This window comes from Nicotiana tabacum, chromosome 13 (genome assembly GCF_000715075.1).
Source record: "Nicotiana tabacum cultivar K326 chromosome 13, ASM71507v2, whole genome shotgun sequence".
NCBI lineage: Eukaryota > Viridiplantae > Streptophyta > Magnoliopsida > Solanales > Solanaceae > Nicotiana > Nicotiana tabacum.
The window spans coordinates 119,865,529-119,879,689 of record NC_134092.1 but is presented as its reverse complement, the minus strand read 5'-3'; the positions used below and the strand labels follow the sequence as shown (position 1 = coordinate 119,879,689).

Sequence of the window (14,161 nt, the reverse complement as noted above, 5' to 3'; positions counted from 1 at the left end):
TTATTTCCTTCTTTAGAAAGTCTTTCTTTGAGACCCCATTTTTAAAAATCCAAAAATATTTTCTTTAACTCCTTCTTTTAGGAGTCTTTTTTTTAAGAAAATCCCAAACAAATAAAAGATTAAAAAATAATTTTAAACCAAAAAAAATATTTTATTTGTAGGAGTCTTTCATTAGAAAAAAAACAAATGAAATTAAAATCCAAAAAAAATATATTTTCTACCTTTTTTTTTTTTAGAAAGTCTTTCTCCCAAAAAATCCAAAAAAAAAAAAAAACAAAAACATCAAAAGCCAAAAAATATTTTTCTTTCTTATATAGAAGTCCTTCTATCGGAAAAAATTAGAAAAAATAATCAAATTCCAAAAATATTTTCTTTCTTCTTTATAAGTCTTTCTTTCGGAAATTAAAAAGAAAAAATCAAAATCCAAAAAGAGTTAGTTTATTTACCTTATTTCTGATCCTCCCGAACTACGCACGATCTGATTCATGTTCCCACATGATACGTAGGCAACCCACATCAGGTTCGATCGACCATAAAAAAAAAGTGTTAAAAAATGATGATGATGATAATAAGGACCGACTGAGTCCATTCTAACGTGTCTCTTATTTTGAATTGTAAAGAAAGTTTGAGGTGGTCAGTTTGTGGTAAGCTGGCAAAACAAGATCCAAGGGAAAAATGCCATTGACAACTGGCATCGAAGCTGTTACAAGTGCTCAAAAGACTCAGGGTCAGAGGGTTCAACAAGAGTCTACTGTGGTTGAGGAAAATAGAGTACTAAAGCAGCAAATGACTGAAATGTGTCAAGCATGGGCCAATGGCCAAGGACCGCCTTTTTCTATTCATGATTTCCTAGAGTTCATATCCATTTCGACTACTACCATTCCGGTCTCATTGCATGATCAATCTTATCCACCTGGGTTGAGTCTTTATCCCAACTGTATGACTACAGCTGGAACTTCTGTTGCGCGCTCCCAAAGTGTGCCATTGACAACCAATCAGACAACCACTACTGTTATGCCCGTCTTCACCTTCCCACAGCCGACAGTGGTATAAAAGAAAACTCATGAGTCACAATTTGCTACCCAGCAAGAATAGTACCATTCTCCTGAGTACCACTCATACCTATTTGATCTTCCTGCAAAAATTGAGAAGCCTGCCCCAAAGATGGCACAAGAAGAAATGACCCAAAGAATAAAAAGCTTAGAACAACAGTTGAAAAACATGCAAGGGTTGGCAGGTTAGAAGAGTATTGCCTTCAAGGATCTATGTATGTTCCCCAATGTTCGTTTGCCACTTGGTTTCACGCAAGGGTTGGCAGGTCAGAAGAGTATCCCAAAATTTGAAAAGTATGATGGACACGTCGACCCCATAGCTCACTTGAAAAGGTATTGCAATCAGCTAAGAGGTGTTGGAAGAAATGATGAATTACTAATGGCTTATTTTTGGGAAAGCCTGACAGGGGTAGCCTCTGAATGGTTTATGGATCAAGAAACCTCTCACTGGCATGTCTGGGATGACATGGCCCAGGCCTTTGTCAAACAGTTCCAATACAACATCGATATCGCTCCAGACCGCAATTCCCTTTCAAACCTGAAAAAGAAACCAACTGAAAGTTTCAGGGAATATGCCGTTAAATTGAGAGAGCAAGCGGCTAGAATTAAGCCACCCATGGATGACCACGAGTTAATCATTGTCTTCCTTCAGGCTCAAGAGCCAGATTATTTTCAAAACATGATGTCCGCAGTGGGCAAACCCTTCTTGGAAGCAATCAAAATTGGGAAAATGGTTGAGAATGGCCTTAAGACAGGCAAAATTATAAGTCAAGCAGTTCTCAAAGCTGCAACTCAGGCTGTCCAGATTGAATCTGATAATTTTAGTAACACGAATGAGAAGGATGAAGAAACCATGATGACAATAAGGTCGAGAAGAGGTCCTAGGAGAACATCTCGAATGTATGAGCAGCTTCATCAGGTTTCCGATGATTCCCCTGAGCACTACTATCCACCTCAGAACCCACAATACTCTATTGCTCCACGTCAGTATGTTGTCCAGCCACCAAGACACCCCAGAAGGCGAGCACCAGCACCACAAAATTTCCACCAGCTTCCACAAAATTTTCAAGTGCCCTATAACCCACATCCAAGCCAGGGGTATAAAGGGGAACAAAGGTTGAAAGATAATTTTACACCAATAGGAGAGTCCTATGCAAGTATGTTTCAGAAATTAAAGCATTATGACATGATTGCACCTATTCCTCCAAATCATGTGGACCCACGTGCAAGAAGCTTTGATCATTCTAAAAGGTGTGAATACCATTCCAATGCCCATGGGCACAATGTTGAAAGTTGTCGGGATTTGAAAAGAGAAATAGTAAGGATTATCCAGGAAAAACTGATTGTGATCCAAGATAATGACACCAGAATATTACGCAGAATCCTTTACATGCACATGATGATGCACACTTTGTAGGGATGATGTGTGGTGACATGGAGTATGAGAATCCTCTTGGGAACTTGCCGACTGAAATTGGAGAAGGCCATGGTGATTCTGATGAGCAAATTTGTGGCTAAATGTCAAGCTTAGCAATTGAAAAGTCATTCCCTTATCACTAGGAAGGAATCTTGGTAGCTTGTTTTGATATTTTTCTATTATCTGGGTTATTCCAGGGTGTGATCCAGATTTTATTTATTTTATTGAGTCAAACCCTTCTATCCCTCTATTTTGTTTGTGTGAGTCTTGTTTGTCCGTTTTGTTGCTATTTTCATTAGCCGGGTTATTTTAGGGTTGTAACTCGGATTTTAGGTTATTTGTCTTGTTGTTTACTCAATGAAATACAATTTGTCCTTTTGTGTCATTCCATGCTCAGTTCTTTTCCCGCTAGTTTTAGTGATATGATATGCATTCGGAATTTTTGGCCAGATCTTAAAAAACTGATTTAAGCTTGAATTGGATAAATGAGAAAAAGGAACTTTCGAGGATGAATAAAGAGTTGAAACACTTTGGAATTAAGCTCAAATAAAATGACCCGTGGAGGTTAATGATCTTTACCTTCAAATCATTGTGAAGGTCGGTTTTGAGGAAGAATCAATTGAAGTTTATTGGTAAGTTTGACATTAATGGATGAAAAGTATCTTCCGATCACGACACACCAAGAAGACAGACATGTTCATCAATGTTGTGTCGCGAAAGGAAACCATGTTTGGCATTCTCGAGGCTAGGAGGCCATTTTTCTGCTACCCAAACACTTTATACCCTTTCTTACCCCTTTTGAGCCTGCATTATTTTCTTTGACCACCCTCTTTTGGAATCAAGTTTAAAGTCAAAAGTAAAAATAAATGATGAAATGACAGAAAAATGAAAGGAAAAGTCCATGTCCCAAGAGTACAAACTGGGGCGACTCTTAGAAAGTACAAGTGAAAAAAAAATAGAATAGTCAAATGTCCGTTTCCCAGAAAATAGAAGTTGGGCAACTTGTTTTGAAAAAAAAAAGAAAAAAAAAGGAAAAAAGAAAAAAAGAGCAGAAAGAAAGATGAAAAAATAATAGTTAGGTCAGATGTTTGAACTACGTTAGACCTGATTCCTTTAAAAAGGATACGTAGGCAGCCTTCACGGTTCGGTCCAACCAAATAAGAAAAAAAATCCAAAAATCCCCAATATCTGAAACTGAGGCAATGATTTTATTTCACTTTTGAAAGAGTCGATTCCAAGAGTTGTAAGTCTACAACCCCTTATTTTGAGTCTACTTTGAGCCTTCATGACGTCCCTCTTTTCCAACCCTATCCAAAATTCTTCCAAATAAAGACCTCCCGATACGCCTTCAAGAATGTCAAGAGAAGCATGCAATGAGCAACGGTTGTCACGTGACATAAAACACTGTTGCTCACACAAGAAAGCAAAAGAAAAAGAAAAAGAGAAGAAAAATGAGAGAGTCTTACTAGTGAAAACCCTCACAGGCACTGTAAGACGTCGGTAAGCAGAGATGAATAAATGAGAGAGACTTGTTGGTGAAAACCCCTCGGGGCATCATTAGTCGATAGTGAGTCGTGAAGCTGATGCAAAGGATTGGCACGAACAAGCCCGACTTCAAAGGTCATAAGAATGGTAAAAGGGAAGATTGGATCAATTTGAGAGATCAGGCCGTTAAGTCCAAAATGCATGTCATGATCATTAAGGCTAGTTACCGCAAAATAAAAAAAAAATAAATAAAAAAACTCTTCCTTCTGTCCTTCCGACATGGGCATTTCTTGTTAATACCGTTTCTTCGCACCATTGTGTCCCTTCACTTTGAGTCAGTCCTTGTCAAAACAAGCAAGAAAAGATTTCAAAATCTGCTACCAGCTTTTCAGTTGCACAAAGTAAATTTGGCAAGCACAGTCAGGTGTTACAGTCAACATGCCTTGAGGATTCATGCAAAGGCTTCCCCCCAAAATACCATTGTCTGCCTACTTGGCTAAAGCAAGTAAAGATAACCTCGAGGTTAATTAGGGGCTCGGGCTCTCTGTAGTACTGAACAATGACTATGAAGTGTGCACATCGTGCAAAAGGCTCTTACCAGTTGTGATTCTCTCTGATAGACAAATTGCTCCAAAAGCAAAGCCATTCAAGATATCAGAAAGGTTATCCAAGAAAAGAAATCTCTTTTTTGAGATAAGGCTGACTGAGCCACAAATACAAATGGTGTTGGGTGTGAAACGATCAGGATTGATGCAGAGCAAAAAGTCTCTTGAAACTGACTCAAGCTGATTGAGCAAAAGCCAAGCCGCCTAAGACTCAAGGCCACAAACCGACCACCACTATTAAAACTGACAAAATTTTCTTTGTTTGAAACAGGAACAAAGCAGTGCAAGGAAGTTGGTTCAAAAACAAAAAGAAAAAAAGAAAAGAAAGAACAAAAAGAAGAAGAGAAGAGCCAACAAAGGGAAGTTTCTCAAATCTTTGCCTTTATCTGTCTTGCTAGTGTGCATAAAATGTTGCCATTTCTCTTCTCATTTTTCCTCCTAGGATAAAAAGTCCTAGTCTGATGGATTTTCTCCCAATAAAAATCTTAGTCTGATGAATCTTTCTCCTAAGATAGAAAACCTAGTCTGATGAAGTTTCTCCTAGGATAAACGTCTTAGTCTGATGAATCTTTCTCCTAAGATAATTAAAAAAAGACCTAGTCTGATAAATTTTCTCCTAGGATAAACATCTTAGTCTGATGAATCTTTCTCCTAAGATAGAAAACCTAGTCTAACGAATTTTCTCCTAGGATAAACGTCTTAGTCTGATGAATCTTTCTCCTAAGATAACAAAAAAGACCTAGTCTGATGAACTTTTTCCTAGGATCGAAGTCTTAGTCTGATGAATCATTCTCCTAAGATAGAAAACCTAGTCTGATGAATTTTCTCCTAGGATAAACATCTTAGTTTGATGAATCTTTCTCCTAAGATAGAAAACCTAGTCTGGTGAATCTTTCTCCTAGGATAAAAATATCTTAGTCTGATGAATCTTTCTCCTAGGATAAACGTCTTAGTCTGATGAATCTTTCTCCTAGGATAAACGTCTTAGTCTGATGAATCTTTCTCCTAAGATAATAAAAAAAGAGACCTAGTCTGATTAATTTTATCCTAGGACCGAAATCTTAGTCTGATGAATCTTTCTCCTAAGATAGAAAACCTAGTCTGATGAATTTTTCTCCTAAGATACCAAAAAAAGAAAAGAGACCTAGTCTGATGAATTTTCTCCTAGGATCAAAATCTTAGTCTGATGAATCTTTCTCCTAAGATAACAAAAAAAAGGGGACCTAATCTAATAAATTTTCTCTTAGGACCGAAATCTTAATCTGATGAATCTTTCTCCTAAGATAGAAAACCTAGTCTGATGAACTTTCTCCTAGGATAGAAATCTTAGTCTGATGAATCTTTCTCCTAAGATACGAAAAAAGACCTAGTCTGATGAATTTTCTCCTAGGATAATAAGTTTAAAAAGGGGAAGTCTGGAAAAAAAAGGGTCAATTTTTAGTTTTCTTAAGTAATCAATCTTTAGTTTTCTTGAAATCAGGGGTCCCGCCTGGAGAATAGGGTTAGTTTTTAGTTTAGTCAAGCTTAGTTTATAGTCTTCTGCAAGCTCAATCTCAAATATAGGAGATGCACTTCCTAGTTTAGATTTTTTAGATTTTTATTTCTTTAGGAGACGCACATCCTAGTTGAGTCTTCAATTTTGCTCTCATCATTGCATCTTCATCAATAGCATAGGTAATTTATAGTTCTGCTAATAACTCACAAATCTTCCTAGTGTAAACTAGGGCAGAAAAAGTTTCTTTTGTTGTTTCCATTTTGTTGTAGTAGCAGGCGCCCACCTGGAAAACGAGGGAATTCATTTCTGTTTTAAGTCAGCACGCGCCCACCTGGAAAACGAGGGAATTCATTTCAAGTTTTAAGTCAACATCAGGCGCCCACCTGGAGAATGAGGGAATTCATTACTGTTTTAAGTCAGGCGCCCACCTGGAGAAAGAGGGAATTTATTTCAGTTTTAAGTCAGCAGGCGCCCACCTGGAAAACGAGGGAATTCATTTCAAGTTTTAAGTCAACATCAGGCGCCCACCTGGAAAATGAGGGAATTCATTTCAAGTTTTAAGTCAACATCAGGCACCCACCTGGAGAATGAGGGAATTTATTTCTGTTTTAAGTCAGGCGCCCACCTGGAGAATGAGGGAATTTATTTCAAGTTTTTAAGTCAGCAGGCGCCCACCTGGAGACCGAGGGAATTTATTTAAAGTTTTAAGTCATCAGGCGCCCACCTGGAGAACGAGGGAATTCATTTCAGTTTTAAGTCATCAGGCGCCCACCTGGAAAACGAGGAAATTCATTTCTATTTTAAGTCAGCACAGGCGCCTACCTGGAGAATGAGGGAATTTATTTCGAGTTTTTAGTCATCAGGCGCCCACCTGGAGAACGAGGGAAGTCATTTAAGAATTCAATTCAAGTTAGAAGCAGCAGAAGCTCGCCTCAAGAATGCGAGCTGACAGTCCGAGATGACCAAATGAAGAAGTCTCAATCTAAAAAAAAGAAAAAAAAAGAAAAAAAAAAGTGAATCCAAAATGCAGAAGCCGATGAAAGACATGAACTGCTCAAGACATGACTGAATACACGAGCACTGCAGGTCCGGTCTTGATCCGAAGAAGCTGTAGAAGAATGAATCAGCACCTGCAGTTAGCAAGCCGCAAGGTTCAAATCAAAAGTCTGCATGAAGAACCATTCAAGCCTCAAGATCAAGCTTCAGAAGACTTATATATAGGAATCTTGTAACTCATAGCTGACAGGCTTAGTTAGCCTTTTTTATTTTATTTTTTTTGATTTTGATGTAATAACAGGACCGCGGACCGGAACCTCGACGGAACGGTATCTCACTCGACTCTGTCATCCTCTCCACACACTCCATTACTTCATTCACCTCTGAACTACACGTGACCTGATTCCTTTAAAGCCAAGGATATGTAGGTAGCTCAGATACCAGGTCTCGGTCACAATCTTTTATCCGTCTTTGTTTCGTTTTGAATAAGCGTCGGGTCATAAATCAATTACGTTGCTTATTGTTCTTTGCTCCGAAAACTTTTCGTGTTTTCAAGCAAAGAGGGGCAGCTGTAAGAACGTAATTTTTGACCCGCGTAACTTTTAAAAGGAATATTTCAAAAATATTTATTTATTTCTATTTTTAATAGGATTTCAGTCAACTTTTAGTTTTAAATTTAAAACATATGTTTGAAAATACAAAAATAGTTTCATTTTTTCTATTTTATACATGTATTAGGTATTTTAGAAAGATATCACTTTTAACCCATTTTTATTTTAGTATAATCCTTGAAAATACCAAAAAAATAGTTTCATGCCATAATATAGATATTTTAATTAATTAGGATTGATTTTATATTTTTATGGTATGATATTTTAGGAAAAGAAATTAATACTTTAGCTTTGTAGAGTTAAAGGGTCACCTTTAAAGGCAAATTTGGCCCAAACTTGAGCCCAATTTCTGACAGCCCACTCCTCCCTTCAGCCCATTTATCCATTCCCTAACCCACAACCCTTTTATAATTAAAAAAAACCTAATTTCCTACACCCTAACAAGGCCCTCCCCTTGAGAAGAGACGGTCGCCGCCCCTAAAAAAAAGCCCCCTTCTGGTTTTCTGTCTCGCCTCATTGCCGACGAGCTCAGCCAAAAACCGGCGACGGCTACTGCTCCTCCTCCTCCTCCGTCGTCTTCCCTATTATTTGTTACTGCTACGACGGAAGGTGACGAATCTGGCCGGAAATCCGGTTTTAAAAGCTATGGAGTTTCAATTGAGGCTTTTTTTTTTGCGCCGTTGAATTGAGGTTGTCGTCGAGGTCCCGGTTCGAGCTTTCTGTTTAGTTGGTGATTCGGGTAGTGTTTGAGTTATATCGGTACTCTGTTCCTCGATGTATTCAGAGAAATTCAATATTTAAACAAATTTCAAAGCTTCTGTTCATTTAAAGGTCAGCTTTCTGTTTGCTAGAATTTTGATATTGTCTTTCTTCGCTGTTATGGGTTTTACACCGCTGCTTTTAGTTACCATAAAGTATTTTCTATCTTTGATTAGTTGGAACCTGGGTCTAAGTTGAGAACCTTCTATTATTTGACAAGAAATAAGGGTACTGTTGACAATGATAATGGAACCAATATATGATGATAGAGTAGAGTTTCACGAGCCTGATTTGCTAGTTTACTGCAAAGACAATCACATAGAACTTGAAAGAATTGTTGGATGCATACTGCAGATTCTTAATCCAAATCCAGATGCAATGTCCAAGTTGATTACTGAAATGCTAGTAAAGAATTTCTGCATTCATTAAGCAATTATTGTCAAAAGTGGAAACGTCACGCGATATGGTTCTACATGTGTTGTAGCTGCCCAATGACAAATGCTTTTGCTTTACGTTTTTTTTTATTTATAAAAGATTGTTGAATAAGTGCATTGTTTTCCTTTGAGTTTACATAGTTATCAAAATTAGTGTATTCATTTGTTACATTAACCGTTAAACTATTAAGATGCAAATGGAAACAACATAGTGTAAATGATTCTTATAATTTCAACAACTAAGCCACACACATCTTATCCACAATAATTTTCATATTTCTTGGCTTCACAATAATCTCAAAGTTTAGGAAGAATGATGAATATCGCAGTTTACTTTAGGCACGTAAATAAATCATCGTGACTATGGGTACGGTTCCCGTGGCATGGTCACGATACGTAAATCCCAATTCGAGTGTGCGTTTCACGTGACTCGACCGGAACTTCAAATAATAATAAAAATAAACATGTTGTAAGTCGCGGGTGCGTTTCACGTGACGTGATTCACAATGTGTACAAAAACCAATGAGTATGCGACATCGCGACTTATTCAAATAAACTCCATAAATAATTAAAAGCGGTTAAAAAGCTAAAATGCATAATAGGTTATAAACATGTATTAATCAGATAATTAGACCGATTATTGATAGTTGAGCGACCGTGCTAAAACTACGGAATTCGGGAGTGCCTCACACCTTCTCCCGGGTTAATAGAATTCCTTACCCGGTCTTCTGTGTTCGCGGACCATAAATAGAGTCAAATTTCCTCGATTTGGGATTTAAAATAAACCGGTGACTTGGGACACCATAAATTATCCCAAGTGGCGACTCTGATTTAATAAATAATCCCATTTCGAATATTGTCACTTAAATTGGAAAAACTCCCCTATCCCTATCGCCCCATCGGGAAAAAGGAGGTGTGACACTCGTAATTGAATGGGTTGTCGAATTTTATAACTTTTGTCGGGTTCCGAGTCGTGAGCCCCATGGGCGATTTTTGAGTGTAATTTCAGATTTTGTGTGAAAATATTAGTATTTTGATATGAAATTAAGTCCTATAATTGTGAGGACTGAATCAAATTAATTTTGACTAGATATGAGGCTTTTGGAGACCAATTCTCGAGGCAAGGGCATAGCAAAGTGAGAAATTACACGGTTTAAGGTAAGTAACACTTTTAAAGTTGGTTATGAGGGTATGAATCCCCGAATTGGTGTTATATAAATGTTTGGAAGTGACGCACACGATAGTTGGCGAGCGTGTGGACGTGCACCATTGAAATTGTGACTTGAATAAATTTCGTGAAGTTGAAAAATTAAAGAATCATGTTATTATCTGAACATTTCCCACGTGTTAGAGAAATTGAGTTGAGGCTCTTATTAAAGATCATGTTTAGGCTACGTGCCGATATTTTGAGACCCATTGGGTCGTGTTGCTGTTAAATTAATTATTTTAAAATATACATTTCATACTCAGTCATGCTCATCCATTGTGAGGATATGTATGGGATCGGGGTTGCCCGCCTGCAGCAGGCCATATCGGCTTTATAAATATTATTATTATTATGGGATCGGGTTGTACGCGCAAGGCTTTATATATATTATTACTATTATATGGATCTGGGCTGCCCGCCTGCAGCATGCCTTATTGGCTTTATTATTATATGGATCGGGGATGCCCGCCTGCAGCAGGCCTTATTGGCTTTACTATTATATTTATCGGGGTTGCCTGCCTGTAGCATGCCTTATTGGCTTTATTATTATATGGATCGGGGCTTCCCTCATGCAGCAAGCCTTATTGGCTTTATTATTATATGGATCGGGGTTGCTCGCCTGCAGCAAGCCTTATTGGCTTTATTATTATATGGATCGGGTTTGCCCGCCTACAACAGGCCTTATAGGATTTGCTATTTTATGGATCGAGGCTGCCCGCCTGCAGCAGGCCTTATAGGCTTTATTATTATACGGATCGGGACTGCCCGCCTGTAGTAAGCCATATCAGCTTTATATCACGCTTGGGCTGAAGGAGCCCTTCCGGAGTCTGTACACACCCCCAGTGAGAGTTGATGATTATATATTCGGGATGGACTTCCCAGGGCATGGACTTGCCTTACTTATTTATATATATTATGATGAAATTTCCTTTGATATGGATCTTGTCCGTATCATTTACATTTGGAGATATATTACCCCAGGGCTGGATTAGCCTTATACGGTACTAAGTGACTGACTGTCAGTCGATGTGTGTATATATACGGGATGGAATATCCCTGGGCTGGATTAGCAGTAAACAGTACCGAGTGACCGAATAATTTGTGACCAGTACTTACCTGAGGTCTTTTCTATTGAGATATTATATTCCTCATATCATACAGTATTGATCCATTTCACCTGTATTGGGTTTAACTGTTAAACTTGAAAGCATGCTTATATTTTTGTACTATTATTTATACTGGACTGTACCTGCGGAGCTCGTCACTACTTTCAGCCCAAAAGTTAGTCTTGTTACTTATTGAGTTGGTTGTACTCATACTACACTATGCACCTCGTGTGCAGATCCTGGTACTTTCGGATACGTCGACTGTTAGATCTCAGAGTGCTATCAGTTGGAGACTATCAAGGTAGCTGCCTGGAGTCCGCTGACCTTGTCTTTCTTTCTTTCAGTTATTATTCTGTTCTATACTTTCAGACAGTGTTTTATCAATCAGACATTGTATTCATATTAGATGCTCATGTACTCAGTGACACCGAGTTTTGAGAGCGTTTTATATCTGTATTTGTGAAATTTTCTTCTGCTAAATTTAAATATTTTGTTTTCCAACTCAAAAGATATGGTGGTTTACTGAGATTGTCGGCTTGCCTAGTATTGAGATAGGCGCCATCACGACTGGTGAGATTTTGGGTCGTGACAAGTTTGGCTTTTGCAAGGTTGGTTGCTCAAATTTAGCATAGTTCCAGAATATAAATTATGATGATTTATCTTGACAATGCTGGTTTAAATCTAAGTTGGTTTAGCAAAAATTGTATGCCTCCAATTATAGTTAAAACATTGGTTATGAGAATAAAACTCCCAAAAAACAAAATTGGTATGAGGTGTATTATTTAATATACAACAACACGTGTACGCATCTAGCCAACAAGTTATGATAAATTCTCCCTATCACAATTGGTTTAGGGTCAGGAACCAAATAATTTCTATATAGAAATATGGATGTGTTATATGATTTAATTGCTCCACCATAACACATAAAGATGAGTCCCTAAAAAATGATAGAGATATGTCTTGGTGATCCAACATTAGGCGGAGAAAATGTGCAGGAACATTTAGATCTGAGTGATATGAGTACATCTAGATCTTCGTACAAGAAAATATGAATTTGAAGTTCAAGTGATAATTCATTTGCAAAATATTGCCAGGAACATTTGTTGACCCAGAGCTAAATATCATATTTCAGTTGTTAATGCTCCAAATAGAATAAAGTTCATGAAGGATAAAGTCCATGGCACGCATGAAGCATAATAGACAAATCGGTTTCAAAAATAAAACTCCTTGAAGAAGGAGATGAGCAAATGAAAGATGGTCATAATAAGGAGGCAAGTACTCTATAAGAGCACCGTGGCATAACACTTTATAAAACCTTATAAGAGAGGCTTAGGTAACTAAAAATAATGAGATCTCGATAAGTTATGTCTTTATTGAGTGATTATGGAACCGATATTGTCACGACCCGAAATCTCACCCGTCGTGATGGCGCCTATCTCAATACTAGGCAAGCCGACAACATCAATAACCCACAATTTATTTTAAATACTGAAAACATAATAATTAAGTTTAAGGGTAAATCACACAAATATTAGAAATAAACACACTCTCAAAACCCGGTGTCACTGAGTACATGATCATCTATACATTACAAGTCTGGAAAACACGGTCTATAATAGTCTAAGACCAAATATAGTAAACAAGGAGATAGGGGAGGAGAGACAAGGTCTGAGAAACATGGCAGCTACCTTTGAATCTCCGGAAAATCAACTGTGTAAATGACCTCGAATTTGAATTCTGATGATTCTAGTAGCTCCGTTGGGTGATTTTGGACTTAGAAGTGCGTTCGAATTGTGATTTAGAGGTCCGTGGTTGATTTTGGCTTGAAATGGCGAAAGTTGAATTTTTGGAAAGTTTGACCGGGGGTTGACTTTTTGATATCAGGGTAGGAATCCGATTCTGAAAATTGGAATAGGTTTGGAATGTGAAATGTGATGTGTGTGCAAAATTTGAGGTCAATCGGACGTAATTTGATAGCTTTCGGCATCGGTTGAGGAAGTTGAAGTTTCAAAGTTTATTGATTTTGAATTTAGGTGTGATTCATCGTTTCGATGTTGTTAGGTGTGATTAGAGTCCTCGAGTAGGTTCGTATTATGTTATGGGACTTGTTGGTATATTTGGTTGAGGTCCCGGGGGCCTCGGGTGAGTTTCAGACGAGGTTCAGATCAATTTCGTTGCATATTGCATTGTTGAAGGTTGTTGGTTCTGGTGTTTCCGCACCTACGGAAATGGGCACGCAAGTCCGATGGTCGCAGGTGCGACAAAGGTGTCGCAGATGCAAGATGAGAGCTAGATGAGGAGGCCCGCAGAAGCGGAAGCCAGGGCGCATATGTGCATGCGCAGAAGTGGCCAAATGCGCGCACTATCCGAGCACAAACGGCCAAGTGGAATCGACAAACAAAGTGATTATTCAAAATCTCAAAAAGAGATTGGAAGCAGCCAAAGGCAAATGGCCCAAAGAGTTACCGGGAGTGCTATGGGCATGCTGAATGAAGGCCAAGTCAAGCACGGGAGAGACACTTTTCTCTCTCATATACGGAGCAGAAGCCCTGATCCCGGTGGAAGTGGGAGAACCTACCATGAGATACTTCCAGCGGATGAAGAAACAAATAACGAAGCGTTGTTGTCAGATTAGTGTTGCTTGACGAACGCCGGGACTTGGCACATATAAGGATGGTGGACCAAAAATAAAGAATGGAAAGATACTATAATCAAAGAACCAATCTCCATTATTTCAAAGTACGAAACTTGGTTTTGAGGAAAGTAACTCAAAATACCCGAGTACTCAACGTAGGGAAGTTGGGTCCAACGTGGGAAGGCCCCTACCGAGTTTCAGCTGTCGCCGAGAAAGAATCATATGAATTGGAAAATCAAGACGGAATAAAATTGCCAAGCATTTGGAATGTGGCACATCTTAATAAGGTACTATTGCTGATAGGGACCGCTTATACTAAAAGTATGTACTGTATTCTTTTTCCCTTCGTCTAGTTT

General features: G+C 38.3%; 1 protein-coding gene across 1 annotated transcript; it reads left to right on the top strand.

Annotated features, from left to right (window-relative positions):
- Positions 1-384: 384 nt before the first annotated feature.
- LOC142167911 (uncharacterized) lies at positions 385-9,025 on the top strand. Its single transcript, XM_075228415.1, has 2 exons — positions 385-8,492; positions 8,775-9,025. Exon 1 carries the CDS (start codon positions 1,270-1,272, stop codon positions 2,467-2,469), a length of 1,200 nt encoding a protein of 399 aa, XP_075084516.1. The 5' UTR covers positions 385-1,269; the 3' UTR covers positions 2,470-8,492; positions 8,775-9,025.
- Positions 9,026-14,161: the final 5,136 nt, after the last annotated feature.

Coding starts and splice junctions, on each gene's coding strand:
- LOC142167911 (XM_075228415.1), top strand. CDS start 1,270: ATGTTCCCCAATGTTCGTTTGCCACTTGGTTTCACGCAAGGGTTGGCA.